Raw genomic sequence first — 27,636 nt, 5'->3', positions numbered from 1 at the left:
CGTACAGCTGTGTAAGGAAAGCGCTGCAGTGTGGCCACACTGACAGCTACCAGCGCTGCAGTGTGGCCACATTTGCAGCGCTGTTGGGAGTGGTGCATTGTGGGCAGCTATCCCAGCATTCAAGTGGCTGCAACGTGCTTTTCAGAACAGGGGGGTGGGGTGGAGCGGAGCGTGACAGGGAGCGTGGGGGAAACAGAGAGAGTGGATTTTTGGAGCTGACACTGTTCTCAGCTCCCTGCCTTGCAAGTTCTAAGGACTAGAAGATACACAGCACCTACCTTCAATCATTTTAAAAGTTTTGATCCCTTCCCCCACCCCTCTCTTATTCACTAAATGCCAATTATGCACTCCTAAATAGCCTTCAGACCACATAAGCAGCGGCTGAACATGGACTCCCCTCTCTCCTCAAGCAAACAGCTGTGAACATTCCAAAGCAATTCCCCTGCCTCTGCTCCTCGCTTGCTGGAGCAAAGAGCAGCTGTGTTTGTTTTTTAGAGAAGTAGCTCCCGGGAGCTCGGAGTTCAGCCATTCTTCCGGTTTGTTGTGGACAGGAATTCTGGGATACCTCCTAATACCCTGGAGGCCAGTAACAGCGCTTTTGGTGGCCACACTTGACGAGCAGCGCTGCATCACCAGCACTGCAATCGTTACACCCCAAGCAGACCAGGTGTACAGCCAGCGCTGCAGCCAGGGAGTTGCAACGCTGGATGTGCCTTGCAGGTGTGGACAGTTACTAAGTTGCAGCGCTGTAAACCCACCACCAGCACTGCAAATCTCCAGTGTAGCCAAGCCCTTAATCTATGTCTACACTAATACCTTTGTTGGTAAAACTTTTGTCTGTCAGGGGTATGAAAAACCACACACACCCCAACTGGTGTGGACAATGCTATGTCAGCGAGAGATGCTCTCATACCAACATAGCTACCGCTGCAGATGGCAATTTATATCAAACAAACCTTTCCCCCACTCCACGGTTTCTTCACCCCCTTGCCAGACTCAATAGTTCTTTCCAAAGCTTAAATGCTGCTTCCTGGTGTTTCCTCAAGCCTCTGCTCCTGAACCTCACTATAGGTCATTCCAGCCAGGCCTTTTCAACTGCCTGGGGTGGACAACCCCTTTCCTTCTATAAGGGATCCAAAGATGATCTAGGATCAGAGAAGTTTCCTCTCTAGCTCCTTTAAGCAGGGAATATCTACTAAACTCATTGTAGGAATCAATTACCAGACCTCACCCAAGCTTCCTTTCTCTGAGGGAGTTGGCTCTTATAGGAAGCCCACACACCCAAGGCTACCATCAGGTTATCCTGGTCAACTGACAACTGCAGGCAGAGGCAACTCGGGGGGATGAGGGGTCACATGCCCTCACAGATTTCTGCCAGGGCAGGAGTTGGCCTGAGCGTGGCTGAGGGGGCTGTGCCTGGGAAAGGCATCAGCACCTAATGCTCCTGCTAGAAGGCTCCTCGAGCAGAGAAAAGACTAACTAGTCATCTCAGACTGCAGAGCCAAGCCGAAATCATCCCTTGGTGCTAGATAACTAGGCATGGGCATGGCTGTGCCCAACTCCTGTAACACTCTTCACCTACATTAGGAGAAAGGTTGAGTTTAGATTAGTTTTAACTAAAATATGTTAGCTAAACCCAGCCTAAACTAACCACTTTTTCTAGTCTTGACAAAGCCTGGGGCCGTAATTACTTCCAAGAATCACAAAGCAACAAATCTGTCTCTGAATTACAGCCTAAAGCTATCACAAGTACTGCAGCAACTGCAGGAATGATATAAATAGGAGCTAACAAGCAACACAATCAAACTGGAAAATACAATTTTTAAGGTATTTGTCAACATTCTCATAGCCCTATGGCTAGGACACTCACCTGGGATGTGAGTGCCAGATTTGAATCCCCACCCCTGATTTGGGGTAGAGACTTGAACTCACATGTTCTACCTTAGTACCCTAACAAGCAGGGGGAGGGGGTTGTTCTCAGTCTTTCCTATTGAAGCTGTCCCACTTTGTATGAATTATTCAGTATGTATGGGAGTAAGAAGCTGAAGCTGACTCTACTTAACCACCAAGCGATACATCCAGCCGCTGGCTTGCTCTCTCTAGCCCAATGAATATTTAATTATTTATACAAAGTGCCAGGGCGGGGGAGAGTAAGTCCCCTGTGTCTCAATGTTGAACACTAAGGTCGAGGTAGTGAGTGTCCCGTGTCTTGCGTTGCCTGGCACGGGGGGTGGGAGGGGTGGGCAAGCAGGTGTTTCTCAATGTGTGTAGTGAGCTGGTACCCCTATGGCTGCCAGTGCATGACAATGTGTGTGTGTGTGTGTGTGGGTGGGTGGGTGTCCACTGAGGCTTCCAGTGCCTGACACTGGGTGTGTGGGGGGACTAATAATTCCTGGTGCCTAGCACGAGTGTGTGTGAGATTTCTCCCGGTGTCTGGCACTGGCTGGCGGCCGCTGGTGTCTCTGGAGGGTGCCTGGCACGGGGCGTTGGTTTCTCCCAGTGCCTGGCACTGGACCAGGGGCTGGCGTCCCACAGAGGCCCCCGCTCGGTGCCTGGCACTGGGGGCCGGAGGGGGCTGGCGTCCCCCCGAGGCTCCCGCTCGCTGCCTGGCGCTGGGCCGGGGGGGGGGGAAGCTGGCGTCCCACGGAGGCTCCCGGTCGGTGCCGGGGGAGGGGCTGGCGTCTCTCCGAGGCTTCGGTCGGTGCCTGGCGCCGGGGGCCGGAGGGGGCTGGCGTCCCCGCGAGGCTCCCGGTCGGTGCCTGGCAGTTCCCGGTGCCTGGCGCTGGGGGGCGGGAGGGGGAGCTGCCGGGGCCCAGCTCCGCAGCGCCGGCTCCGCCCCGGGCCCGGATTGGCGAGGCCGCGGCGGCTCCACCCCGAACAAGTTGGCTCCGCTGTGGGGGATCCGGCTGTGCCGAGCAACCGGGGTCTCCTGAGCCTCCCGCCCGCCACCGGCTCCGGGCCCCCCGCTGCTCTGGGACCCAGGCGGGCCCGCGCCCTGTACCCGGTAGGGCCGCGGCTCGGGGGAGGGGCCCGGGTCCTGCACCGCCCCCGAGCAGCCCCGGGAGCGGGGCTCGGAGTGCCGGGGAGGCCGGGCAGGTGGCTCCCGCTCGGGAGGCTGAAGGGAGGGATCCCGGCGTGGGGCCCACCCGGCCGGGCGGGAGCTGGAGAAGGGGCCGCGAGCAGGCCCTGGACGCAGCCGCGGTCTTTCCTGCCCGGCCGCGGCGGCGCTGGGGCTGGGAGGGGGCTGCGTCTGCGAGGGCGGTCGGGCCGGAGCCAAGCGCCAGGCAGCAGCCACCGGGCCTGGTTTGTCCTTCGCGAGCAGGAGTGGCAGGGGCGCGGGCCCCGTAGGGTGGGGTCCCCCCATGGCTGACTCCCCTCTATGCCGCTCCCTGCTCTGCTGCTGGAGACCGGGGGGGCCCTTCCTCCCCACAACAGCCCCCTATCGGGCTTTCTCCCTCTGCGGCCCTGGGGCTGGGGCAGCCCCCCATCAAGCTCCCTTTTCCCCCTTCCCTGCTGCAGCCATGGGCACCGGGCGCTCTTGCAGCGTGTTCCATTGCCTCCCTGCTGCGGGGATATGGAGAGGGCACCCCTTTATCGGGCTCCCTGTCCCCCAAGGCTGGTGGGGCTCCCGTACCCTTCTTTGCATTTAAAGGGTGCTTCACGTTATCGGTCTACAACACACTTTGTCCCTTCATAGAGGATCCATCTCCCTGCAGAAGCTTTGATGTGGCTAGGACACCCGCAGCCGCTACAGGGGCTCACTTCCCCTCTCTGTTGCTGGGATGCCCCCTCTGTAGGGCTTCCTGCTCTGTCCTCTTCCTCCTGCCTGCTGCAGTTATAGTGGGGCTGGGAAGACAGGTATATGATGCTTTGGCTTCAGCTGCAGTGAAGTCATAATATAGTGGGTAATACCATCAGGCTGTGCCTGTGACCTCCCTACTCTCTGCAGTAGAAGGATGAGTGTGTGTCCCATGTCCTATACAGCGGGTAAATCTTTAACATACTTATGTGCAACATAAAAGGATTGAGTCTTTTAAAGGAACACTGCTAATTGGAAATCTAATCAACTTTTAAAAGAGAGTTAAAGTTTTATACCTGTTCAGAGTTTCCTGGCCAGTTTTTGTGGTTTTACCATCCCATTTTTTGTTTTTGTTTTTGTTTTTTTCTCCCCTGTTTGTGAAAGCCCCAAAGAAGATTTTGTGAAACTGAATCCAAACTGCAGTCCAAAAAAACTGAACTCTATTCACTATTAAAAATAGTCTAGATGTTACTTGTATCAATATGTGCTCACATGGGCACTGTACAATAACTCAAATAAAAGGTTAAAAATACAGTTCCAGTGGATGTGATATTTTTATCCAGATGATAAGTCCCTTCAAGGTTGTGCCTGAAACAATGAGTTGTAGCTTTTTGTTTAACAAAATAAAACCTAGTTTCTTCTTTACACTAAGCCCTGGTCTACATTACAGCATTAGATCAACACAAGGCAGCTTACAGAGTCCTGCTTTGAGCAGGGGTTTGGACTAGATGACCTCCTGAGGTCCCTTCCAACCCTGATAGTCTATGACCTAACTCTGTAAGTTTCTACACTATAATGTTTCTCCTTCTGATGTAACTCACATGCTACATCGACTTAACTCCTCCTCCATGAGAGGCGAAGTGCTTAGGTTGATGCAGGGTCAGTGTAGACCAGGGGTCCCCAACTCGGTGCCCTTGGGTGCCATGGCGCCTGCTGGGGCATCTAAGTGCACCCGCATACTGGCCGGCGGACGAGCAGCTGCCAACAAGCAGCGTCATCCAGAGGTGTTGCCACCGAAATGCTTTCGGCAGCATTTCGGCAGTGACACCTCTGGGTGACGCTGCTTGTCTGCAACCACGGTTCTCCGTGGCTCGTCGTCTGACACCCGCCAGATGAAAAAGGTTGGGGACCACTGGTGTAGACACTGCGTTGCTTACATTGACTGTAGCTAGCCTTCAGAAACTGTCCCATAATGCCCCACACTGACAGTTAAATTGGTGCAAATGCTCCCAGTGAGGATGTGCACTGTCAACACAAGAAGTGTAGCGTGGACATGTAAAACGATTTAATTACTGCGGTGGCAGTATGTTGATGCAACTTAGGTCAACATAATTTTGTAGTGTAGACATACCCTAATTGTATGGTTTCTATAATGAGGGTAATACCTCTCCCCCAGAGTGCGGCAAGGCTTAATGAATATTTGTGGAGCTCTTTTTGGTCCTTGGATGAAAGGTTCTATATAAAGCCTTATTGTTATATTTGGTCCCCTTCTGATATCCTTATGGGAAAACAGCACTTGGTGACCACAGTTGCTTTGGAAGTCCAAAGTCTAAACTTCATAAACGTCTGTGGGTGTGCTAATGTTACTGCTTAACACCATGGCAGAAATACTGCTGTACTCTTCCTTTGCTACGTGTATACTCGGAGTCTAGGCTGTGTGTCTGGATGAATGAAATGATATTAAACTTGAGTGATGTGGTCATTTGTGACCAAATTAATCCAGGGTGTAACTGTTAACTTCATTGAAGTTGCAGTAGGGATATATTTGGCCCTTGGAATCTTTCAGTGTTTTGCTTCCTCCTCAATAAATGGCTAATCCTTTGCTTCAGGGACTGGGAGTGTTTTGAATGCAGTGTGTTCAGTCCTGGTGGGAGGGGGAAGGGAGTGCCTTGTGTTGCTTTCCAACTGCTACATGCCTTCTCTATGGCTGAATGAAAGAGCCTCATTGACTGGTTTTGGGAGGTAATGTGTCCCGCTCTCTGCTTGAAGGTGAATTTGTCAGAAACCAGGGCCTTTTGAGGGAAAGAGGAGGACTATCCAGAAGGTGATTGATGCCTTATCAAAAGCAGGTGGATAACAAAGACAATGACTGTTAATTGAGTAACACTTTTGAAACTGCCTTTTTTAATGACATGCACTTAATATCTAGAAGTTGCATTTTAATATGGCTGATAAATTGAGAGCTTCTGATTTGATTTAATACCAGGGACTAGTCTTCAAATATTTTCCATACTCTGTGACTGAGTTGGTTCTTTCATATGTGACTAAAAATGCACAGACTGTGTACTGTTAAAGGTAGGTGAAACATTAAGATCTATTTTTGCATCGGTTCAGATATGAAAGGGATTGTGAACATATGGAGACAACTTGTCAAGCGTTGAGATGCAATAGTATGTTTTATTTTCTCAAGGGTATAAAATTATTTTTGCATATTTTGTGATTTAGGGAGCATATTGCAATGAGCTGCTATTGTGTACCATAGTATTCCACTGGGTAGAATGAGAACGGCTTAATTAACTGTTAGTGATAAAAGCTTATGTTATGATATTTGCCTCTAGTTCAAGTGCTAGGAGGTTTTGTCCATCTGGAGCAGGGAGAACAGAGTTCTATCTTTGCTGTTGTTCTGAATGGCTGTGTACTGTAGAAACAGCCGTGAAGTTCTGGGTGGCAACAGATTTGTTACAAAGTACTGGCCTTAGTTTCTTATGTTTTGCATTCCTTTGTGGCTGACATTTTAGCATAATTCTCAAACTAGCACAATTATTGTAATAGTGGATGAGTAGCACAGGATTCAGTGTTCTATTGGTCCCTCTTTCTCCCCCCAAAATATTGTTGTGTGGATGTACATATATTCAAACTGCAGACTAAGTAGCTGGTTCCAACCAAAATATCATTGTTGGGTTTTTTTGTTAAGGAGTCTTGCAAAGGTTGCTATTAAAAACCAAGTATCAATAAAACAAATGTATAGCTGAGTCTGTTACCAAAGCCTATGATTTGAGGATAGAGCAGCATTGAAAACGCGCATATCTCCAGTTAGTAATGAAATTTGTATAATTTCCCAAAACGTCTTCTATACAGATACATAAAACTGTTTTGTTCATGTCTAAGACAATTTATGGCTTTAGAAACTGATTTGTGCTTATAAAAGGAGGAAGTTGGTCTGTAACCTGCAAGGTAGCTTTCACTAACGTTATGTGCTGGACAGAAAACTGTGGATTTATTTTTGCTATATATATACAGTAGTGAAATTGAAACTTGTTTTAAAACATCATTTTGAGCCTTTTTGCTTAGCTTTAATGTTCAAAGGTCAGTGCAGCTGAGAGATACTCATTTTTGTAAATATTGCTCTTGTTAAAACATGATTAATGAGATTAGGAGTGTTGCCACATGTAGCAGATTCTGGCTATAGTTGTGGAATTAGCATATGTTTCTTTTCTTCCTCCCTCTGTCATTTCCCCCAAGTAAACTTACCTCTTTTTGTCATGGTAGGAGAAAAACCTGCTGTACCATTTGTTATTCCTGCTGTCCATGTGATTACAAAATGAATCCTCACACACACTCAGTTTTCTCTGAAGTTCAACCATCTCTTTCAGTGGGCATTCTAGTGACTATTAAATACTGCTTGAAGACTGAAAACATACTAGCCTTAAATGCTCTTCAGGAGTAACACCAAGTGACATTATCTTACACAGAAATATTTGAGCTGATTGGAACCAGATAACTTGGGGGAAACTAAAATATTGATTATAATGCTTTTTATGTCAGGAGGATTTTTAAAAAATCAACAAATGCAGTGTCTGCAGTTAGTTGTAAAATAATGGATTTAAGTGATCTTGACATTGAATTTCTGCCAGGGAAAATCTTAGAGTTCTAATTTATTACTCCTGTTTGTAGGCCTTGGAAGCTAATGAATGCTTGCTTTGCTGCAAGCCAGGAGAACATTAGTGATTAAAAATTCAGCAGGTGCTGTGGTCCACTTAACTACTTGTTCTTCCATCATTTAGGTCATTGACTTTTAGAGTTATTCAGTATTATTCTCAAGCTTCCTCTAAGCTTTGGGAATCTCCTTTTTATTTCTCAGCTATTGTTCCTCTTTCTTCTCTTCCCGCAGGCAGATCTTCATTCCTGTAGCTTCTCTGACTTTGGAAATCCAGTGCTTTCTGTTGGTTGAATTGAGATAAGTGCGCCCCACTGTCCAGCAATTAAGTATGAGGCATACATAGTCTAAAGGATCCTCACTTGAATTCATTGTGTCTGAAGCAGCATTTTTGTATGCAAATGCTCTTATTGTTTCAGGCAGGATTTTTTAAGTCTGAATATAAAGCCACCCAGAAAAATTCTGTCAATATTATTTTATCTAGTATGTAGTTTTACCTGGTCTGTTAATATTCATAATTCTAGTTTTGCTCAGTATGTCTTTTAAAAAAATTTATGACTTCTGTCTTGGGGTCTTTTTACTAGAAGATTTTATTTAAATATGGAATCCTCTTCTGGACTACATGAAGTCACTTAACCCATCTTGAAATGTGTAGACTGTTTTTCAGTTTGTTTCCACTTCCTTTAACACCTCCCCTTCTATTTCTTGTTTCATATGTATTGGTAAAAGGTGAAAAAACATGTTTTGTAGTAGATGCCTCATCCTCTCTCACAGGGGGTTGGATTCTGAAACTGTAGTTTACCAACTTTTCATTTTGCTGCATCTGTCGCTATTGTAACTGGAAAAAATAAAACCAAATCAAAATAAGTCTGCCTTAAGCTAGGCTGTCTGTTAAGGAGGGTTTGCCTTCGGGTGCGTCTACACTACGGGATTATTCTGATTTTACATAAACCGGTTTTGTAAAACAGATTGTATAAAGTCGAGTGCACGCGGCCACACTGAGCACATTAATTCGGTGGTGTGCATCCATGGTCCGAGGCTAGTGTCGATTTCCGGAGCGTTGCACTGTGGGTAGCTATTCCGTAGCTATCCCATAGTTCCCACAGTCTCCCTCGCCCCTTGGAATTCTGGGTTGAGATCCCAGTGCCCGATGGGGCAAAAATCATTGTCGCGGGTGGTTCTGGGTAAATGTCGTCAGTCATTCCTTCCTCCGGGAAAGCAACGGCAGACAATCATTTCACGCCCTTTTTCCCTGGATTGCCCTGGCAGACGCCATAGCATGGCAACCATGGTGCCTGTTTTGCCTTTTGTCACTGTCACTGTATGTGTACTGGATGCCGCTGACAGAGGCAATACTGCAGCGCTACACAGCAGCATTCATTTGCTTTTGCATGATAGCAGAGACAGTTATCAGTCGTTCTGTACCGTCTGCTGCCATTGTAAATTGGCAATGAGATGACGGTTATCTGTCATTCTGTACCGTCTGCTGCTATTATGGGTGCCCCTGGCTGAGGTCAGCCGGGGGCGCAAAGGCAAAAATGGGAATGACTCCCCGAGTCAATCCCTCCTTTATGGTATCTAAAAATAGAGTCAGTCCTGCCTAGAATATGGGGCAAGTGTACTAGAGAACCAGTGTGTCAGAGAACCAGAGAGCACAGCCGCTCTGTGTCAGATCCTGCAGAAATGATGAGCTGCATGCCATTCACGGGGGGTGCCCTTGCAACAACCCCACCCGTTGCTTCCCTCCTCCTCCAACCTTTCTGGGCTACCGTGGCAGTGCCCCCCCCATTTGTGTCATGAAGTTATAAAGAATGCAGGAATAAGAAACACTGACTTGTTAGTGAGATAAAATGAGGGGGAGGCAGCCTCCAGCTGCTATGGATAGTCCAGGCAGGACATTAAGCGGTGTGGGGGAGAGGAGCCCAGCATCCCACTGCTATGATAGTCCAGGGAGTGCAGAATCTTTTCTTTACACATGAAAGGGCATCAGCCCCAGTTGCTATGATGAGGATGGTTACCAGCCGTTCTGTCCCATCTACTGGGAATGGCCGGGAATCATTCCTATTTTTACCCAGGCACCCCTGGCCAGCCTCACTTGAGGGCAGCCAGGAGTACTCGGCAGCTATCAAGCATATTGTACCATCTGCCACTGGGGAGGGAAGAGGAGCGGATACTGCTCTTTACTGCCGCAGCATCACGTCTACCAGCAGCATTCAGTACTCATAGGGTAACATTAAAAAAAAAGTCAAGAAACGATTTTTTTCCCTTTTCTTTCATGTGGGGTGGGAGGGAGTAAATTGACGAGCTGTACCCTGAACCACGCCGGACAATGTGTTTGAACCTACAGGAACTGGGAGCTCAGCCAAGAATGCAAATAGTTTTCGGAGACTGCTGGGGACTGTGGGATAGCTGGAGTCCTCAGTACCCCCTCCCTCCCTCCATGAGCATCCATTTGATTCTTTGGCTTTCCGTTACGCTTGTCACGCAGCACTGTGTAGCTTGTAGATTTTTTTCAAACGCTTTGGCATTTCGTCTTCTGTAACGGAGCTCTGATAGAACAGATTTGTCTCCCCATACAGCGATCAGATCCAGTATCTCCTGTACGGTCCATGCTGGAGCTCTTTTTGGATTTGGGACTGCATGGCCACCCATGCTGATCAGAGCTCCACGCTGGGCAAACAGGAAATGAAATTCAAAAGTTTGCGGGGCATTTCCTGTCTACCTGGCCACTGCATCCGAGTTCAGATTGCTGTCCAGAGCAGTCACAATGGTGCACTGTGGGATACCGCCAAAGGCCAATACCATCGATTTTCGGCCACACTAACCCTAATCCGATACGCTAATACAGATTTTAGCACTACTCCTCTTGTTGGGGAGGAGTACAGAAACCGATTTAAAGAGCCCTTTATATTGATATAAAGGGCCTGGTAGTGTGGATGGGTGCGGCATTAAATCGGTTTAATGCTGCTAAAATCGGTTTAAATGCGTAGTGTAGACCAGGCCTTGATTGCATAAGTAATACTCAAAATGTTCTAAAATTGTTAGCAATAGCAATACAAGAGAGTGACTAATTGGGTTTTATGCAAGATGAGTGGAGTACAAAAGTGCATTCAGGTGATATTATATATTCATATCCCTTCCTGCATGAAATATGCACTTTTACCAATTAACTTAACATTTCACAATCTCTTATTTCATATATAATGTTGATAAGGAATACTGCTTGTTATATATAGATAACAGATGCGGAGTTTGTTCTTTGAGTCGATCACCTAACTGTCCTCTTTAAAAGATGGGGGAGACATTATCTTTTATTGAGGCAACATCTGTTGGTAAGAGAGACAAGCTTTTGAGCTTACAGAGTACTCTTCTTCCGGTGACCTTCAGCTCTGTGTGAACTCGAAAGCTTGTCTCGGAGAAATTGAATTCAGGATGTAGAATGTAGAGCAAGTATCTTGATCAAGGTCACGAAGAAAGTGGCAGTGCCAAAGCTGTGCCACAGAAGGGCTGTTGAGGGGCTTTTGGCTTAAAAGAAGGCTGTATAATGTAAGGTGGTGAGACAACAATGACAGATCAGTAGTGAGACTGAAGACCCCAAGTTAAAAAACATAGAGGACCAAAAAAGTGCCACCATGGCAAAACAACAAAGTAAAAGAAGTAGCTAGAGGCAAAAAGGCATCCTTTAAAAACTGGAAGTTAAATCCTATTGAGGAAAATAGAAAGGAGCATAAACTCTGGCAAGTCAAGTGCAAAAGTATAATTAGGCAAGCCAAAAAATAATTTGAAGAACAACTAGCTAAAGACTCAAAAACAAACAAACAAACAAAAAAAACACAGTTTTTTTTTTTTTAATGTACATGAGAATGAGGAAGCCTGCTAAAGAATCATTGGGGCCATTGGATGATCGAGGTGCTAAAGGAGCACTCAAGGACGATAAGGCCATTACGGAGAAACTAAATAAATTCTTTGCATCTGTCTTCACTGCAGAGGATGTGAGGGAGATTTCCACACCTGAGCCATTCTCTGTAGGTGATGAATCTGAGGCACTGTTCCAGATTGAGGTGGTGTTGGAAGGGGTTTGGGAACAAATTGTTGAATTCCACAGTAATAAGTCTCCAGGACCAGATGATATTCACCCAAGAACTCCTCACTGGGGATGATGTGAAGGCCAAAGGTGTAACAGGGTTAAAAAAAAAAAAAAAAAAAAAGGTTAGTGGAGGATAGGTCCATCAATAAAAGCAGCAAAGAATCCTGTGGCACCTTGTAGACTAACAGATGTTTTGGAGAATGAGCTTTCGTGGGTGAATACCCACTTCGTCGGATGCTATTAGCCAGGATGGGCAGAGATGCAACACCACGCTCTGAGTGTCCCTAGCCTCTGTTTACGAGAAGCGGGGAGTGGACGATGGATGGATCACTGAATGATTGCCTGTCTTGTTCATTCCCTCTGAAGCACGTGGCATTGGCCACTGTCGGAAGACAGAATGCTGGGCTAGATTGACCATTGGTCTGACCTGGTATAGCTTTTCTTATGTTCTTAGACTCTGAAGATTCTTAAAAACTAAATGTGCACTGAATGTAGAATACACAACAGAAACTTCTCTGTAAACCAGTTTTGGAAGAGTAATGGAGACTTTCAGCTTCAGGGTTTTAGCTATATGGATTTCTCTTCAGATGTATTGTGTTTATATACTCCAGTCTAGAGTGACCGGATGTCCCAATTTTATAGAGAGAGTCCCCATTTTCGGGTCTTTTTTTTATATAGGCTCCTATTACTCCCCACCTCCTGTCCCGATTTTTCACACTTGCTGTCTGGTCACCCTGCTCCCGTCCTAATCAGCAGTGTGAGAGGATGAGTTTCTAATCAGGGCAACCATCTTTTTTTGAAGAAGCCTGTTTGGACAAAGTTAACGTTGTATTTAATACTCATTGCTGACAGCACTTGTTCCAGTTAACCTGTCCATAGATAAATACTGTAAGTGGATATCTCGGGTACACCTGAAAATCTTCCTTTTCCACCTTTCTAACCATCTCTTACAGATTACGTTTGGCTTGCCCATAGTAGCATGTTCAAGTTATTCTATACCATACTCAGCAAAACTGACATTCAGGGTAATACGTTTAATATTGCAAAAATAATTTCACATACAGCTGACTCCGTCTGTAGGAAGTATGAGGGACAAACTAACTTCATCACTTTTTTGGGATCTGATTACGGTGTATGAAATTAACAAATTTGCATATTTTTGGCAAGCCTAAGCAATAGGCATGTAATTGAGGATTTTGTTACCTTCAAACATTCTTAGCAACTCTGAACTATTTTTTGGCTTGGCTTGTGATTTGTGCTTAGAATTTTACTAGCTTTTAATTAGGGAAGTGCTCTAAGATGCCTTTTTTCTCTCAGCAGCTATTACTGTATAGTGAAGACCAATATAAATACAAAGTCTCTCCCTAGAAAAAAGTGTCCTATAGCTAAAATACAAAAATGAATAAATCCAAACATAATATACAAATTAAAGTGTGTAGTGTAAACTTAGGTCTTTTTAAAGGTGAACTGCAAAATGTTTAAAAAAAACAGAATTGTGCTCTTTTTGTCTTTGAAGTACTGTATGAAGAAGGCCTGAAATGATTTTATAAAAAGACGTTTTGATTTTTCTGCTAATCTCTTTAACCTTGGGAATATGGAGTGTGTCAGGTCTGGTCTTCCTTGGTTTTGCTGGAGGACCTTTTAGGGCAGGGGTTCTTAGACTTTTGTACTGGTGACCCCTTTCACATAGCAAGTCTCTGAGTGTGACTCCCTCATACATTAAAAACACTTTTAAATATATTTAACACCATTATAAATGCTGTAGGCAAAGCGGGTTGGGGTGGAGGCTGACAGCTCACGACCCCCCATGTAATAACCTCATGACCCCCGAGGGGTCACAACCCCCAGTTTGAGAACCCCATTCTAGGGCATCTCTGATCATGTGTATTTTGAGCTTTTGCTATATAAAGGGTTTGGTGTATTGGATCCCTATTAAAGATATCCTTTCTCCAAAACATTCGATTAGGGCTTGTCCACACAGAGACACTCAGGAAAGTTAAGGTGAATTAACTTTTAAATTATGCACATCGACTTCACACCTTTAGCCTTAATTTTCCTGAAGATATCTCTACACTAGAAACACTACAGCTGCAGTGCTGTGGTGTAAATGTTTATTACGGTGATGAAAGAGGTTCTTCCCGCTGTAGTAAATGCACCTCTCGGAGGGCTTGTCTCCACTTATCGTGGGTCGATGCTGCAGCGATTGATCCACCGGGGGTCAATTTAGTGGGTCTAGTGAAGAAGACCCACTAAATCGACTGCCGATCGCTCTCCCGTCAACTGCGGTACTACACCGGAACAAGAAGCATAAGGTAAGTTGATGGCAGAAACTCTCCCCTTGACCCAGTGTGGTGTGGACACCACGATAAGTCGACCTAAAGTATGTTGACTCCAGCTATGTTGTTCACGTAGCTGGAGTTGCGTAACTTAGGTCTAATTAACCCCATAGTGTAGACCTGCCCTAAGAGATGATAGCTAGGTCGATGGAAGAATTATTCCATTGGAGCTAGTGGTGTCTACACTGGGGCATAGGTTGGCTTAACTAAATCTCTTGGAGGAGTGAATTTTTCACACCCTGAGCAAGTTAACTAGCTTTACCTAACTTTATAGTGTACACCAGCCCTTAGTGTCTTCTGTAGACATAGCAACAATGACTAAGGCCAACATTTACTCAACTTCAGAGTTGGTTTGTTTTTTGTTTTTCAAGTAGCCTGCTAAAAATTCCTTCTCATTTCAATTGCTCAGTTTTTGGTTTTGTGATGTGCTCATCTCACTTGTTCGCTGGTGCTTATGGATTCTGCCAGGTTGGACAGAGCCATGATGCAGAAAAAAATGCAGAAAAAAGCTGTTTTTTGTAGTGTGGGAAGGGATTAAAATCAACTAGATTTTTGGTAATACTTGTATATTAACTAGTCCTCTCTTTGACACTAGGGTCTCAAAATAATTAAAATATAATGTATATTTTTTCTGTGTTATGTTTTTAGCCTGACTCCTTTCTTAGTAACCTGGTAGCAAGCTTACTTCTTCCTTACTCTTAATCACCAGATCAAGAATTTTGTTCAAGTAACTTCTGCTTTACAGAATTTCAGTGGTTTTTTTTCTTTTTCTTTTGTTTTCCTCTTGATATTTTTATCTTAACCACTTAAAATTTCTGCCATGGGATGAAGTTAGTTGTGCTGCTTCACTGTTTTATTTCACTGTTAGCTTGGCAGAATGCCAAATGTGAAATCTTGTTCATAGTGATTTCTCTGTGGTTAGATATTTTTTCCCCTATACCTGCATGTTAACATATTTCAAAAGAAAATAGCAATACATTTTTAAATTTAGATTTTGCATTTCCCTACTGCTTGTCTGTTGAGGATGGGCGTTTGCTCAGCAAATTAGCATTTGGGAGTCCTTTTTGATCTGCTGCTGCTTCCAGAATGTCAGTAGCACTGGAAATCAGGAGCACCGCTTTTCATCTGCATCTCACTAGGCACTCGAAATTTCAAAGCGCTGCCCCGGGAGTGTGAAGTGTGAGTGTGGTCGCAGCGCCAGCGCTGGGAGAGAGCTCTCCCAGCGCTGCATGTACTCCACATCCTCATGGGGTTTAGCCTGCAGCGGTGGGAGCAGCGCTGCGGCACTGTTTACACTGGCGCTTTACAGCGCTGTATCTTGCAGCGCTCAGGGGGGTGTTTTTTTCACACCCCTGAGCGAGAAAGTTGCAGCTCTGTAAAGCGCCAGTTTAGCCAAGGCCATAGTGAGTGCTTTTGTTGGATCTAGACCTCTCCGCTGTAACCAATGTCTCTTTGTGCCTTTAGAAGTGGAGGATGTAGCTTCCTAATTCAGCGGGTGCCCGCACTGCCACCTCTTCCGTGCCTTGCCAAGGAGGCAGGGCTGTCCTTAGGATTTATGGGGCCCTATGCAATATTATTAAACTGGTGCCTCTATGCCCGACGGCAGCCCGGGCTCGCATGTGTATTTTAGATAAGGATGGTCTTTTGAAGGATTTATTTAAAAAAAATATGTCTGATGATCCAAGCATTTAAGGCTAAAGATGAATGCTCAGATTATGCATCTCTAAAAAATCCTTGCGTAGATTTTTAGATGTGGTTTTATAATCTTCAGCAACTCACTAATGAAATATTTTAAAGCAAATGTTAAACTAAGGTCCTGTAGACTAACATGTTCTGAGTAAATATTACTTGACAAAAAGTTGTGCATTACTGTATCAGAAGATTAGCTGTGTTAGTCTGGATCTGTAAAAAGCAACAAAGAGTCCTGTGGCACCTTATAGACTAACAGATGTATTCACCCACGAAAGCTCATGCTCCAATACATCAGTTATAGGCCTTGTCTACACCACAAAGTTGCAGCGCTGGTGAGGGGGTTACAGCGCTGCAACTTAGGAGGTGTACACATCTGCAGGGCATTACCAGCGCTGCAACTCCCTGTTTGCAGCGCTGGCCGTACACCCGGTCGAACCTCGGGTGTAGAGGATCCAGCGCTGGTGATCCAGCGCTGGTCATCAGGTGTAGACACTCACCAGCGTTTTTCTTGACCTCCGTGGAATAAGCAGGTATCCCAGCATGCCTGAGGAAGCCTCTCTGGTAATCAAGCAGGTATCCTTCCCCGTGGTGTGCTCTCGCGTTCCCCGAACCCCCCCGCAAGCAGGTCTCCTTCCCCGTGGTTTGCTCTCGCGTTCCCCGAACCCCCCCGCAAGCAGTTCTCCTTCCCCGCGGTTTGCTCTCGCATTCCCCGAATCCACCCGCAAGCAGGTCTCCTTCCCTGCAGTTTGCTCTCGCGTTCCCCGAAACCCCCTGCAAACCGCGGGGAAGGAGACCTGCTTGCAGGGGGGTTCGGGGAACACCGGAGCAAACCGCGGGGAAGGAGACCTGCTTGCAGGGGGGTTCGGGGAACGCGAGAGCAAACTGCGGGGAAGGAGACCTGCTTGCAGGGGGGTTTGGGAACACCGGAGCAAACCGCGGGGAAGAAGACCTGCTTGCAGGGGGGTTCGGGGAACGCGAGAGCACACCGCGGGGAAGGAGACCTGCTTCCCCGCGGTTTGCTCTCGCGTTCCCCGAACCCCCCTGCAAGCAGGTCTCCTTCCCCGCGGTGTGCTCTCGCGTTCCCCGAACCCCCCTGCAAGCCGCCCAACAGCGCTGCAGTGTGGCCACATCTAACACCACTTGCAGCGCTGGTTGCTGTAAGTGTGGCCACTCTGCAGCGCTGGCCCTATACAGCTGTACTAATACAGCTGTAACAACCAGCGCTGCAAGTGGTGTTAGTGTATAAGGTGCCACAGAACTCTTTGTAACCTTTTGTCAGTAAATTCAGAAACTGACAATATATACCTGGGGTTGGCAAATGCCTGTTAAATGGCTTCATTACCACTTGAATGGCTCTTTAACAGTTTGTGTTGTGCTAATAGGTTTGGTAGGCTGGAGGCTTTTTCACTTTTAAGTACTAGATCCCCTCTCATCAGGCTGCAGCAGCCAGCTGTGGTGGGATCCCACAGGAAGGGTCAGATTAGAAAAGGGATAGGAAGAGGTAGAAGGGTGGACACTAAGACCCAGGGCTGCCCTGCGCAGGCGTGTATGCTGCATATGACTAAGGAAGGCCCTGCAAGGAGGCACTGACCACCCACGACAGCAGCCTTTTACTCCTGCACTGCAACCCTAATGCTGGCTTGGTGTGAATGGGTGGCCCAGGGGTTCGGGCGGAGTGCCCCCCACTCTGGGCATTGCGACTTGGTGCATGGGGTGACCAGTGCCATTTAGGTTTGGAAGTTCTGAAGTTTATTAGTAGATTGAATTAAATCAAAGTTAAAACAAAATAACCTCATCTAGTATACAGAGTAGGCAACAGTCAAGCTAATTTATAGTTACAGTTCTGATAAATTGGGGATTAGAGTTCTAGCATTCTGTGTCTATCTCTGGAGCAGTCACAGACTCTGCCTGTATTCCAGCATCCCAGTGGCTGTGGACATAACTGTCAGTGAGACGATTCCAGTCCCCTCCTCCAAGGGTCTGCCGTTTCTACTCTTATTTCCTTTGAAGTGTAGGTGTCAACACTTGTACCTGGTGACTGCTCATTCTGCAGAGATGATACAATGGACTTTGAAGCTGACACCGTCTCCAGTGTATGTCCCCATTTTATGTGGTGACGAGGACTCTGCTTTCGTGAGCAAAGAGTTTTTCTTCAGCTGTTATTTAAGATACATCACTTCAAAGTAACTCCTGGAACTTTGTACGCTCCACTTGATTGTAATGACGTGTAGCTACTGTAGTGTTAAGTCTATTTTCGTAATGAAGAATAATGAGGGAGGGAATGGGAGTGTTGGAGAGGGCCTAGGACTATGGGATTGCTGCCCTCCTCACAGGGTTACAGGGCTGAGGTGTGGATGGGGCATCAGAGAGGGCCATATAGTATTTAACTGTAATTGTATATTGAATATATTTCCACCAAGCATTTCACTGTAGTTAAAGCATCTGTGAAATCTTTACTATATAGTCCGGTAGAGACATAATACAATAATAATCATTATTCATTAGTCTTATGCTGAACTAACTTGCTGTTGTGTTGCTACAACTGCATTTGGGCACTGTACAAGAGACTGATTATGCTAAACTCTTTGTAGGGTGCATGTATACAATTGTAGCAAGAGACTGATTGTGCCAGACTTTGTACAGTGCATGTGTACAGTTGTAGCAACACGGGTAAGCTAGTTCAGTGTAAGAAGACTTAATTATAATTATTACAATAGTTAGAAACCAAGGCTAGCAGGGCAGGGACCATCTTTTAGTTCTGGGTTTGCATGGTGCCTAGCGCAGTTGGTTCCTGGTCCATGACTGGAGATCATAGGGTCTATGGCAATATTATTGCTAATAAACTGAGGTGCTTGAGATAGCATTACACAGAAACAAACAGGGTTGGTGTAGGACTTTGTCCATGGAAGGTCTTCAGTGTTGGAAGTGGCTTCCTTACCTGCTCTGAGGTAGCCAGAGTTTGACTTTCAGACTGCAGTGCAAGGTTCATCTTTCAGGTATTTGCATTAGGGAATGAGGTAAAGAGGATGAGTGAGTGATTTTATTTTTTAAGAGAGGAATGTTTTTCCTTTATTTGCTTTTAGGTAGATGTATGTACATCTGGAGGTGCACAGACGGGTACATTTTTATGAACCTTAAATTTAAGTAAACCTGTTCTCCCCCTTGAATCTTAGAATCATAGATTATTAGGGTTGGAAGGGACCTCAGGAGATCATCTAGTCCAACCCCCTGCTCAAAGCAGGACCAATCCCCACTTCCTTAAATGGCCCCCTCAAGAATTGAACTCACAACCCTGGGTTTAGCAGGTCAATGCTCAAACCACTGAGCTATCCCTCCCCCTAGAAGTTTGAGGATTATGGGTGGCAACTGCCAATTTTCTAGGATTGTATTTAGAAAGACCTTCTTGTTGCTCTGCAAAGAATGCTCAAGAGTTTTGCCTGGTGTCCCCTTGTCTGTTTCAGAGCAGCCTATAGCAACTTGCCTTGATGATCCACAGCCTTGGCAAAGGACAATGCAAACATGGTATTTGGTGATTGTTACAAAGAGTTCTCAGGCACAGTATGGGTTCCAGGAGGACAAAAAATTAGCAGATCAAATGAGCCAGAGGTTAGAGTGGTTCAGGGTGTGGTACATTCTCAAGCTCTGTCTGCTTATGATGCCAAAATGAGATTGTGCAATTGAGGCTCTCTTTTCCTGCATGGTTTGATCACTAGTGCAGTTTAAAATAACAATACAGTATACATGTCAACATAGCACTCCTTTAAAAAGGAGAGCAGTTCATCCTTTTCAGCAATTGTTTTGGGCTGAAGTAACACTTTACATCAGGTGCTCTTTTGGAGGGCTGCTGGGAAAGGGGGACATACTTGAACATGTGGGGAATTAGATGGTTTGAGGAAGAAATTATTAAAGAGAGATTCACCTTATGAGAAAATGCAGCCTTCCTAGATATCCTCTGACCTGCTTACTCAGTGCTCCAGAAAAGGATCTACATTTTTCTTTGTTAGCAGCAAGTCTTTGTATTGTATGTTGTTGGAAAAATATGACTTCTCCTATGGAATTGTGATATAGTAAAATATAGACTGTCCTTGTAATGGAAAAGTCTTTACATCAAGTATATAAACAAGAGCAGCACCAAAACGAGGGTAGGTGCTCAGAAATTTGGTCACCCTTGCTAGTGTACTCAGAAAAGGAGTGCTGCCCAGCCAGCAAGCTGGAATCTTTAGTCAAGTTCTTTGAATATTAACATGTCTGAATAAATAATAAGTAATGTATGCTATAATATTAATATTTTATTGCAACTTTGCCTTAAAAAGCTTCAAGAATACAAATGTTGCTAATTACATCAATAAAGGTCCTAAGATTTTAAAAATATATGTAGCGCGTACCAGAATGAACTAGTCTTCGTTACAGATGATTCTCATCAATCTTCTGGGATAGATATGAGGTTGGGGATAGGGGCATATTAGATTAAAAAAAAAATTAAAGAGTAAGATGATAAATCTGAGTGGGTTTTTAGCATGCTATTGATATTCGCTATCAGAATTGCACCTGGAGGAAGTGATCTAATTCTGGGTATGCCAGGCCTCTGGTCCTTTATGCCTGGCACTCAACCATCCTTGTAATCCACATGGGCCATTTTACAACATATTCAGTGTTTCTTTTTGGGATGAAGTGCATTTCAGTTCTTTGTGCATATGGGCCAAAACTCAGGTGCCAAAAGTTAGGCTGAATGCCAGTGTGCGCACTGGGAACTGAACTGGAGACCTCCAGAGCTGTAAGCACAGGTTTCTACGGCTGAAACTAAAGGACCAGGTTCTGTAGTGTGAGGCTGTAACATTTCAATGGGGCACAGGGGAGATGTAACATGAACTTAGCAGTGATTTATACCAGTAACTGCCCACAGAAGCAAATAGGAACAATGATTGCTCTGCATTTGTGAAAATCAGGCCTCTTTTATTAAAGTACCTAAAGTTAGGCACTCAAGTCTGAAAATGTTGGCCTTGTGTGCCAGGGCTGATTCTGAGAACAGGAAGTGATCATATCAAATAAACCAGCAATCTCTCTCTGTCTTGGTAGTTAGACCAAAGCAGGTGTTCTGAAAATCAGTTTTCCAGACCAGACTTCTTTGCATCTTTTAAGCAACACCCTCAAATTTCTTCAAAGTAAATTGGGGTGGGCAGGAAGAGCCAAAGAACAAAATGAGATATTGTGTACTTTTTTTTTTTTAAGGGCTTAAATATTTATCTTCCAGCTCCAGTGACTTCCATTACTAAATAGATTAGCACTGTAAGGACATGACAATGGATTCTGATAGCCCTCAAGCAGCTGAGGTGTGGCTTGTGACACTTAATCTGAACAAAACTTGAACACATTTCCCCCCCAGTGATAAACTGTAATCTCATCCTATGAATGTCAGCTAGAGAACAAAGCTGCTTGCAGCTGTCATGACTCATATCTGGGCTGCACGCTTAAAAATGGAGATGTACCTCCAGCATATGTGGAAAAGCTCTAAAACACCGTACCAATTTATCTGGAAACTCTCTGTGAAAGTTCTCTAAAGCTAGTGTTGCTCTTGAGCGTTGAGTACACTGAAGAAATTGTACAATGTTAAGAATGTCTTGGCCTGGGCATGCTTGTTAAACCCCTGAATTCATGGTTGCAAGTGTTCCAAATGGCTTGCACCTAAGCCAATACCGTTTGGGTTAGATTTGATTTCTGCAAGGCTAAATACCAGTTCAGTGTCTGTGTGGGAGGCATTAAAATGGTTGAGTGAATCAGTTCAAACAGGACTTACTACTGTACCCACTGTGCTGTACCCAGAAGGCATTGCAATTGAAACAGCTTAGAATGTCACTCATTTAGAAGCAGGATGAAACCTCCAGTGGTTCAAATTCACATGACTAGTGTGTTCGCATTGAGTGTTTTGTGTTTAAACTGGTTCTACCCTGTCACTTCAATTCTGTGGTGTAGACATGGGCCTGGACACACGAAATGAGGTCAAAGAGGAATTACTGGGTAAAGCTTTAGAGGAGGCTTTTGTCCGCTTTTGAAACGTAATAAAAGTGCATTTGTGCAGGTGGCTCAGTTCACAGACTTAAATCACTCTGAACTCCTGATAAAATACTTCTCAGGAACTGGTGAATATTGCCCCTTGGGCCAGTTCTTGTTACCTCAAAGAAACACTGAAAAAAAAAAAATAAGTGTCTGGTTCCTGCATACTCCCATAAAAGGAACTAATTCCCGAAACATGTCAGGAGAATGCTTTCTGCTGTGATATGACTGTTGAATTTCTCAGACACCATCGTAGACAAGAGGCCCGCTTGACTTTTTACATAAATGTCTAGACAGTGTTGCACAAGTGTTTGTCTCTCTCTGACTGGCTTTGACTTGAGTGGGAATCTTGTGGTTAGGACTTTCGGATCACTGTGAAAAATTAGCATATACTCCATGTGGTTTTCCAGTTCAATCCCCAGCATAATTTAGAGCAGCCTCAGAGCTATATTCCATCAGCTTGTAACTATCCTTTTCATTTCATAAAGTGCCTGTCAGTGTGTCTTGGCATAAGGAGCCTGCCTGAGACTCAATGGAGGGTGCTGTTGGCTCTGATCTTCATTAGCCAGAGGTGTGGGGTATGAGGATGTGCTGTGGTCGGGGTAGTAGGAGCACAATAATTTGCTGCCGTGAAGAATCTTTATTTTAAAGTTTGTTTACTCTTGAAGTGAAAGAAAGTGAGGGATGTGTCTGCTGCAAATGGCTATGCTGGTAATTTTTGTTACATTGATTTAGGGCTTGTTTACACTGGCACTTTACAGCGCTGCAACTTTCTCGCTCAGGGGTGTGAAAAAACACACCCCGGAGTGCAGCAAGTTGCAACGCTGTAAAGTGGTAGTGTAAACAGTGCACCAGTGCTGGGAACTGCCCTCCCAGCACTGATAGCTACACCTCTCGTGGAGATGTTGTTGCTTTTTTTAATAGCACTGGGAGACCTCTCTCCCAGCACCCTGCCACGACTACACAGCCACGTTAAAGTGCTGCTGCGGCAGTACTTTAACATTGCTGGTGAAGACACTTCCTAAGTTTCATTGTAGATCTTCAGGCTATGTCTGCACTAGCTCTTTTGTCGATCAGGGGTGTGGAAAAAAACACAGTCCTGAACTACAAAAGTTTCTCGAACAAAAGCACCGGTGCGGACAGCCATGCAGCCACTACTCGTTGAGGGTGGTTTAATTATGCCAGCAGGAGAGGTGTCTCCTTACAATGGTGCTGCTGTAAGGTCTGTAGTGTAGACATAGCCTCAGTCTCACTGAGCTGGCAGTAGTAGAATTCTGTATAGGTTCAACTACAGCATCAAACTTCTACAGTAATTGCAGGTGATACAATACTGTGCTCCAGGTTTCAGGGTGGTATCCGTGTTAGTCTATATCAGCAAAAACAATGAGGAGTCCTTGTGGCACCTTTGAGACTAACACATTTATTTGGGCATAAGCTTTCGTGGGCTACAGTCCACTTCATCAGATGCATGAAGTGAAAAATACAGTAAGCAGAATATATATTATAGCACATGAAAAGATGGGAGTTGCCTTACCAAGTGAGGGGTCAGTGCTAATAAACATGTAGGGATAAAGTGAGAAAGGCTAAAAGCCATGTAGAGTTGGACCTTGCAAAGGGAATTAAAACCAATAGTAAAAGGTTCTATAGCCATATAAATAAGAAGAAAACAAAGAAAGAAGAAGTGGGACCGCTAAACACTGAGGATGGAGTGGAGGTTAAGGATAACCTGGGCGTGGTCCAATATCTAAATAAATACTTTGCCTCAGTCTTTAATAAGGCTAATGAGGACCTTAGGGGTAATGGAAGGATGACAAACGGGAATGAGGATATGGAGGTGGATATTACCGCATCTGAGGTAGAAGCCAAACTTGAACAGCTTAATGGGACAAAATCGGAGGGCCCAGATGATCTTCATCCAAGAATATTAAAGGAACTGGCACATGAAATTGCAAGCCCGTTAGCGAGAATTTTTAATGAATCGGTAAACTCAGGGGTTGTACCATACGACTGGAGAATTGCTAACGTAGTTCCTATCTTTAAGAAAGGGAAAAAAAGTGATCCGAGTAACTATAGGCCTGTTAGTTTGACATCTGTAGTATGTAAGGTCTTGGAAAAAATTTTGAAGGAGAAAGTAGTTAAGGACATTGAGGTCAATGGTAATTAGGACCAGTTACAACATGGTTTTACTAAAGGTAGATCGTGCCAAACCAACCTGATCTCCTTTTTGAGAAGGTGGCAGATTATTTAGACAAAGGAAATGCAGTAGATCTATCAGGTATCAGAGGGTAGCCGTGTTAGTCTGGATCTGTAAAAGCAGCAAAGAATCCTGTGGCACCTTATAGACTAACAGACGTTTTGGAGCATGAGCTTTCGTGGATGAATACCCACTTCCTCAGATGCATGTAATGGAAATATCCAGGGGCAGGTATATATATGTGTGCTAGCAAGCAAGCTAGAGATAACGAGGTCAGTTCAATCAGGGAGGATGAGGCCCTGTTCTAGCAGTTGAGGTGTGAAAACCAAGAGAGGAGAAACTGGTTCTGTAATTGGCAAGCCATTGGCAAGCAGTAGATCTAATTTACCTTGATTTCAGTAAGGCATTTGACATGGTTCCACATGGGGAATTATTAGTTAAATTGGAAAAGATGGGGATCAATATGAGAATTGAAAGGTGGATAAGGAACTGGTTAAAGGGGAGACTCCAACGGGTCATACTGAAGGGTGAACTGTCAGGCTGGAAGGAGGTTGCTAGTGGAGTTCCTCAAGGATCAGTTTTGGGACCAATCTTATTTAACCTTTTTATTACTGACCTTGGCACAAAAAGCAGGAATGTGCTAATAAAGTTTGCGGATGACACAAAGCTGGGAGGTATTGCTAACACAGAGAAGGACCGGGATATCATACAGGAAGATCTGGATGACCTTGTAAACTGGAGTAATAGTAATAGGATGAAATTTAATAGTGAAAAGTGCAAGGTCATGCGTTTAGGGATTAATAATAAGAATTTTAGTTATACATTGGGGACACATCAGTTGGAAGCAACAGAGGAGGAGAAGGACCTTGGAGTATTGGTTGATCGCAGGATGACTATGAGCCGCCAATGTGATATGGCCGTTAAAAAAGCTAATGCGGTTTTAGGACGCATCAGGCGAGGTATTTCCAGCAAAGATAAGGAGGTGTTAGTACCGTTATATAAGGCACTGGTGAGACCTCATCTGGAATACTGTGCAGTTCTGGTCTCCCATGTTTAAGAAGGATGAATTCAGACTGGAACAGGTTCAGAGACGGGCTACTAGGATGATCTGAGGAATGGAAAACCTGTCTTATGAAAGGAGACTCAAAGAGCTTGGCTTGTTTAGCCTAACCAAAAGAAGGTTGAAGGGAGACATGATTGCTCTTTATAAATATATCAGAGGGATTAATATTAGGGAGGGAGAGGAATTATTTAAGCTTAATACCAATGTAGACACAAGAACAAATGGGTATAAACTGGACACTAGGAAGTTTAGACTTGAAATTGAGACGAAGGTTTCTAACCATTAGAGGAGTGAAGTTCTGGAACAGCCTTCCAGGGGGAGTAGTGGGGGCAAAAGACATATCTGGCTTAAAGGCTAAACTTAATAAGTTTATGGAAGGGATGGTATGATGGGAGAGCTTAATTTTGGCAATTGCTCTTTGATTATCAGTAGGTAAGTATGCCCAGTGGTCTGTGATGGGATGTTAGATGGGATGGGATCTGAGTTACTGCAGAGAATTCTTTTCTGAGTGCTGGCTGGTGAGTCTTGCCCACATGCTCAGGGTTTAGCTGATCACCATATATGGGGTCGGGAAGGAATTTTCCTCCGGGGCAGATTGGCAGAGGCCCTGGAGGTTTTTCGCCTTCCTCTGCAGTGTGGGGCATGGGTCACTTGCGGGTGGATTCTCTGCAGCTTGAGGTCTTCAAACCACAATTTGAAGACTTCAATAACTCAGACATAGGTTTGAGGTTTGTTATAGAAGTGGATGGGTAGGGTTCTGTGGCCTGCTTTGTGCAGGAGGTCAGACTAGATGATCATATTGGTCCCTTCTGACCCTAAAGTCTATGGGTATGGCTACACTTGAAATTTCAAAGTGCTGGCACGGCAGCGCTGCGGGAGCTGCTCCCGTGGCAGCGCTTTGAAGTGTGAGTGTGGTCACAGCGCCAGCACTGGGAGAGAGCTCTCCCAGCGCTGCATGTAAACCACATCCCTTATGGGTGTAGCTTGCAGCGCTGGGAGCCGCGCTCCCAGCGCTGCGGCACTGATTACACTGAGGCTTTACAGCGCTGCATCTTGCAGCGCTCAGGGGGGTGTTTTTTCACACCCCTGAGCGCGAAAGTTGCAGCGCTGTAAAGCGCCAGTGTAGCCAAGCCCTATGAGTCTATGAATTCAGTTCAAGTGAAAGTGGCCTGTTCTCAACAGTTGACAAGAAGGGGTGAATACCAAGGGAGGAGGCTGTAGCCCACGAAAGTTTATGCTCAAATGCCTCTGTTAGCCTCTAAGATGCCACAAGTACTCCTGTAAACCTGAAATTACTTTTGTAGTGCTAACGAGGCCAATGCAATCAAGGTGGCTCATTTCCACGGTTGACAAGAAGGTGTGAGTATCAACAGAGGGAAAATTACTTTTTGTAGTGACGGATCCACTGCCAGTCTTTATTTAGGCCTAATTTGATGGTGTCCAGTTTGCAAATTTAATTCCAGTTCTACAGTTTCTCGTTAGTCTGGGAATTTCAAAATCAAAAGGCTCCCCCCAGGTTAGGACTAGCATTTGTGTGATGGCTTTAATCTAGAAGGATCTGAAAGGACTTTACAAACTGACTTAAAGACACAGCGTGTTGGGGCTAATGCACAGAGCTGCAAAAATTGCCTTGGGATCTTTAAAAACCATGTTATTGGGGCCTATGTTAGTCTCATTATACAGGTGAGTTCATTGAGAGCCTTTCTCATATGAAATGTGGAGCGTCTTTTGCACTGAAAAAGCCCTACCCCTGAAAATCAGTATAGAAGTGAACACAAACTTTGTGATCATGTTTAGGTACTGATTTTCAAAGAGGTTAGGATGTTTTCAGTGCAGTGGACTGGAAGGAGACTCGAGCAGTGAAGTGTGATTCTCTGAATGCGGTAGTCTAGAGTGTCAGCTTGGCATCTCGCAGAGTGAGAAATGTTACGTGGCTCTTGTCTGGTAGTGATGTCCTTTACGCTACACAGTGCCAAAGATGCCATAAAACCTGGTTCTGCTCCATCAGCCAGGTAACAGGTCGTTGTGGAATGATTTATATCACTTTTCCCTAGTCATAATAGTTTAGTTACTTCCAGGGGCTAACCCATTTTCACTAGGTATTGTGTATGTTCCCATCATGGGATTTGTATCCACTATTTTGAATTTGTAAAAGCAGCAAAGAGTCCTGTAGCACCTTATAGGCTAACAGACGTTTTGGAGCATGAGCTTTCGTGGGTGAATGCATCCGACGAAGTCAGTATTTACCCACGAAAGCTCATGCTCCAAAACGTCTGTTAGTCTATAAGGTGCCACAGGGTTCTTTGCTGCTTTTACAGATCCAGACTAACACAGCTACACCTCTGATATATTCAATTTGTCCTTTTATGCCCATGTAAGCTGATGGGGTGATCTGCCAGCCAGGGATGGTGAAATTATGCTTTATCCAGTGGCACAGCTCCATTTCTTATCTTGGGGCTTCAGATCAAAACTGCACAACCTGAAAAAGTTTCACCACCCCTCAGAGTCTTTTCTGCTTTTGTTTCCAGGGCTTCACA

General features: G+C 45.1%; 3 protein-coding genes across 3 annotated transcripts in view; 1 reads left to right on the top strand and 2 right to left on the bottom strand.

Moving 5' to 3' along the window:
• The window catches only part of DLGAP5 (DLG associated protein 5), a 236,382-nt gene that overhangs the window by 65,048 nt on the left and 143,698 nt on the right, over window positions 1-27,636 (bottom strand). The window lies entirely within an intron of this gene.
• LOC127052423 (basic proline-rich protein-like) lies at window positions 1,308-3,364 on the bottom strand. Its single transcript, XM_050956019.1, has 2 exons — window positions 2,407-3,364; window positions 1,308-1,318 (listed from the first exon to the last, which is right to left on the bottom strand). The coding sequence occupies exons 1-2, from the start codon at window positions 3,362-3,364 to the stop codon at window positions 1,308-1,310; spliced, it is 969 nt and encodes a 322-aa protein (XP_050811976.1).
• The window catches only part of FBXO34 (F-box protein 34), a 75,365-nt gene continuing 50,608 nt past the window's right edge, over window positions 2,880-27,636 (top strand). Inside the window, exon 1 of the mRNA XM_050952559.1 lies at window positions 2,880-3,004. The gene's annotated coding sequence lies outside the window, so the exon portion shown is untranslated. The remainder of the gene's footprint in view (window positions 3,005-27,636) is intronic.

This window comes from Gopherus flavomarginatus, chromosome 5 (assembly GCF_025201925.1).
Source record: "Gopherus flavomarginatus isolate rGopFla2 chromosome 5, rGopFla2.mat.asm, whole genome shotgun sequence".
NCBI classification, from domain to species: domain Eukaryota; kingdom Metazoa; phylum Chordata; order Testudines; family Testudinidae; genus Gopherus; species Gopherus flavomarginatus.
Note: the sequence above shows the minus strand (reverse complement) of the source record. Positions and strands in the feature narration are given on the sequence as shown.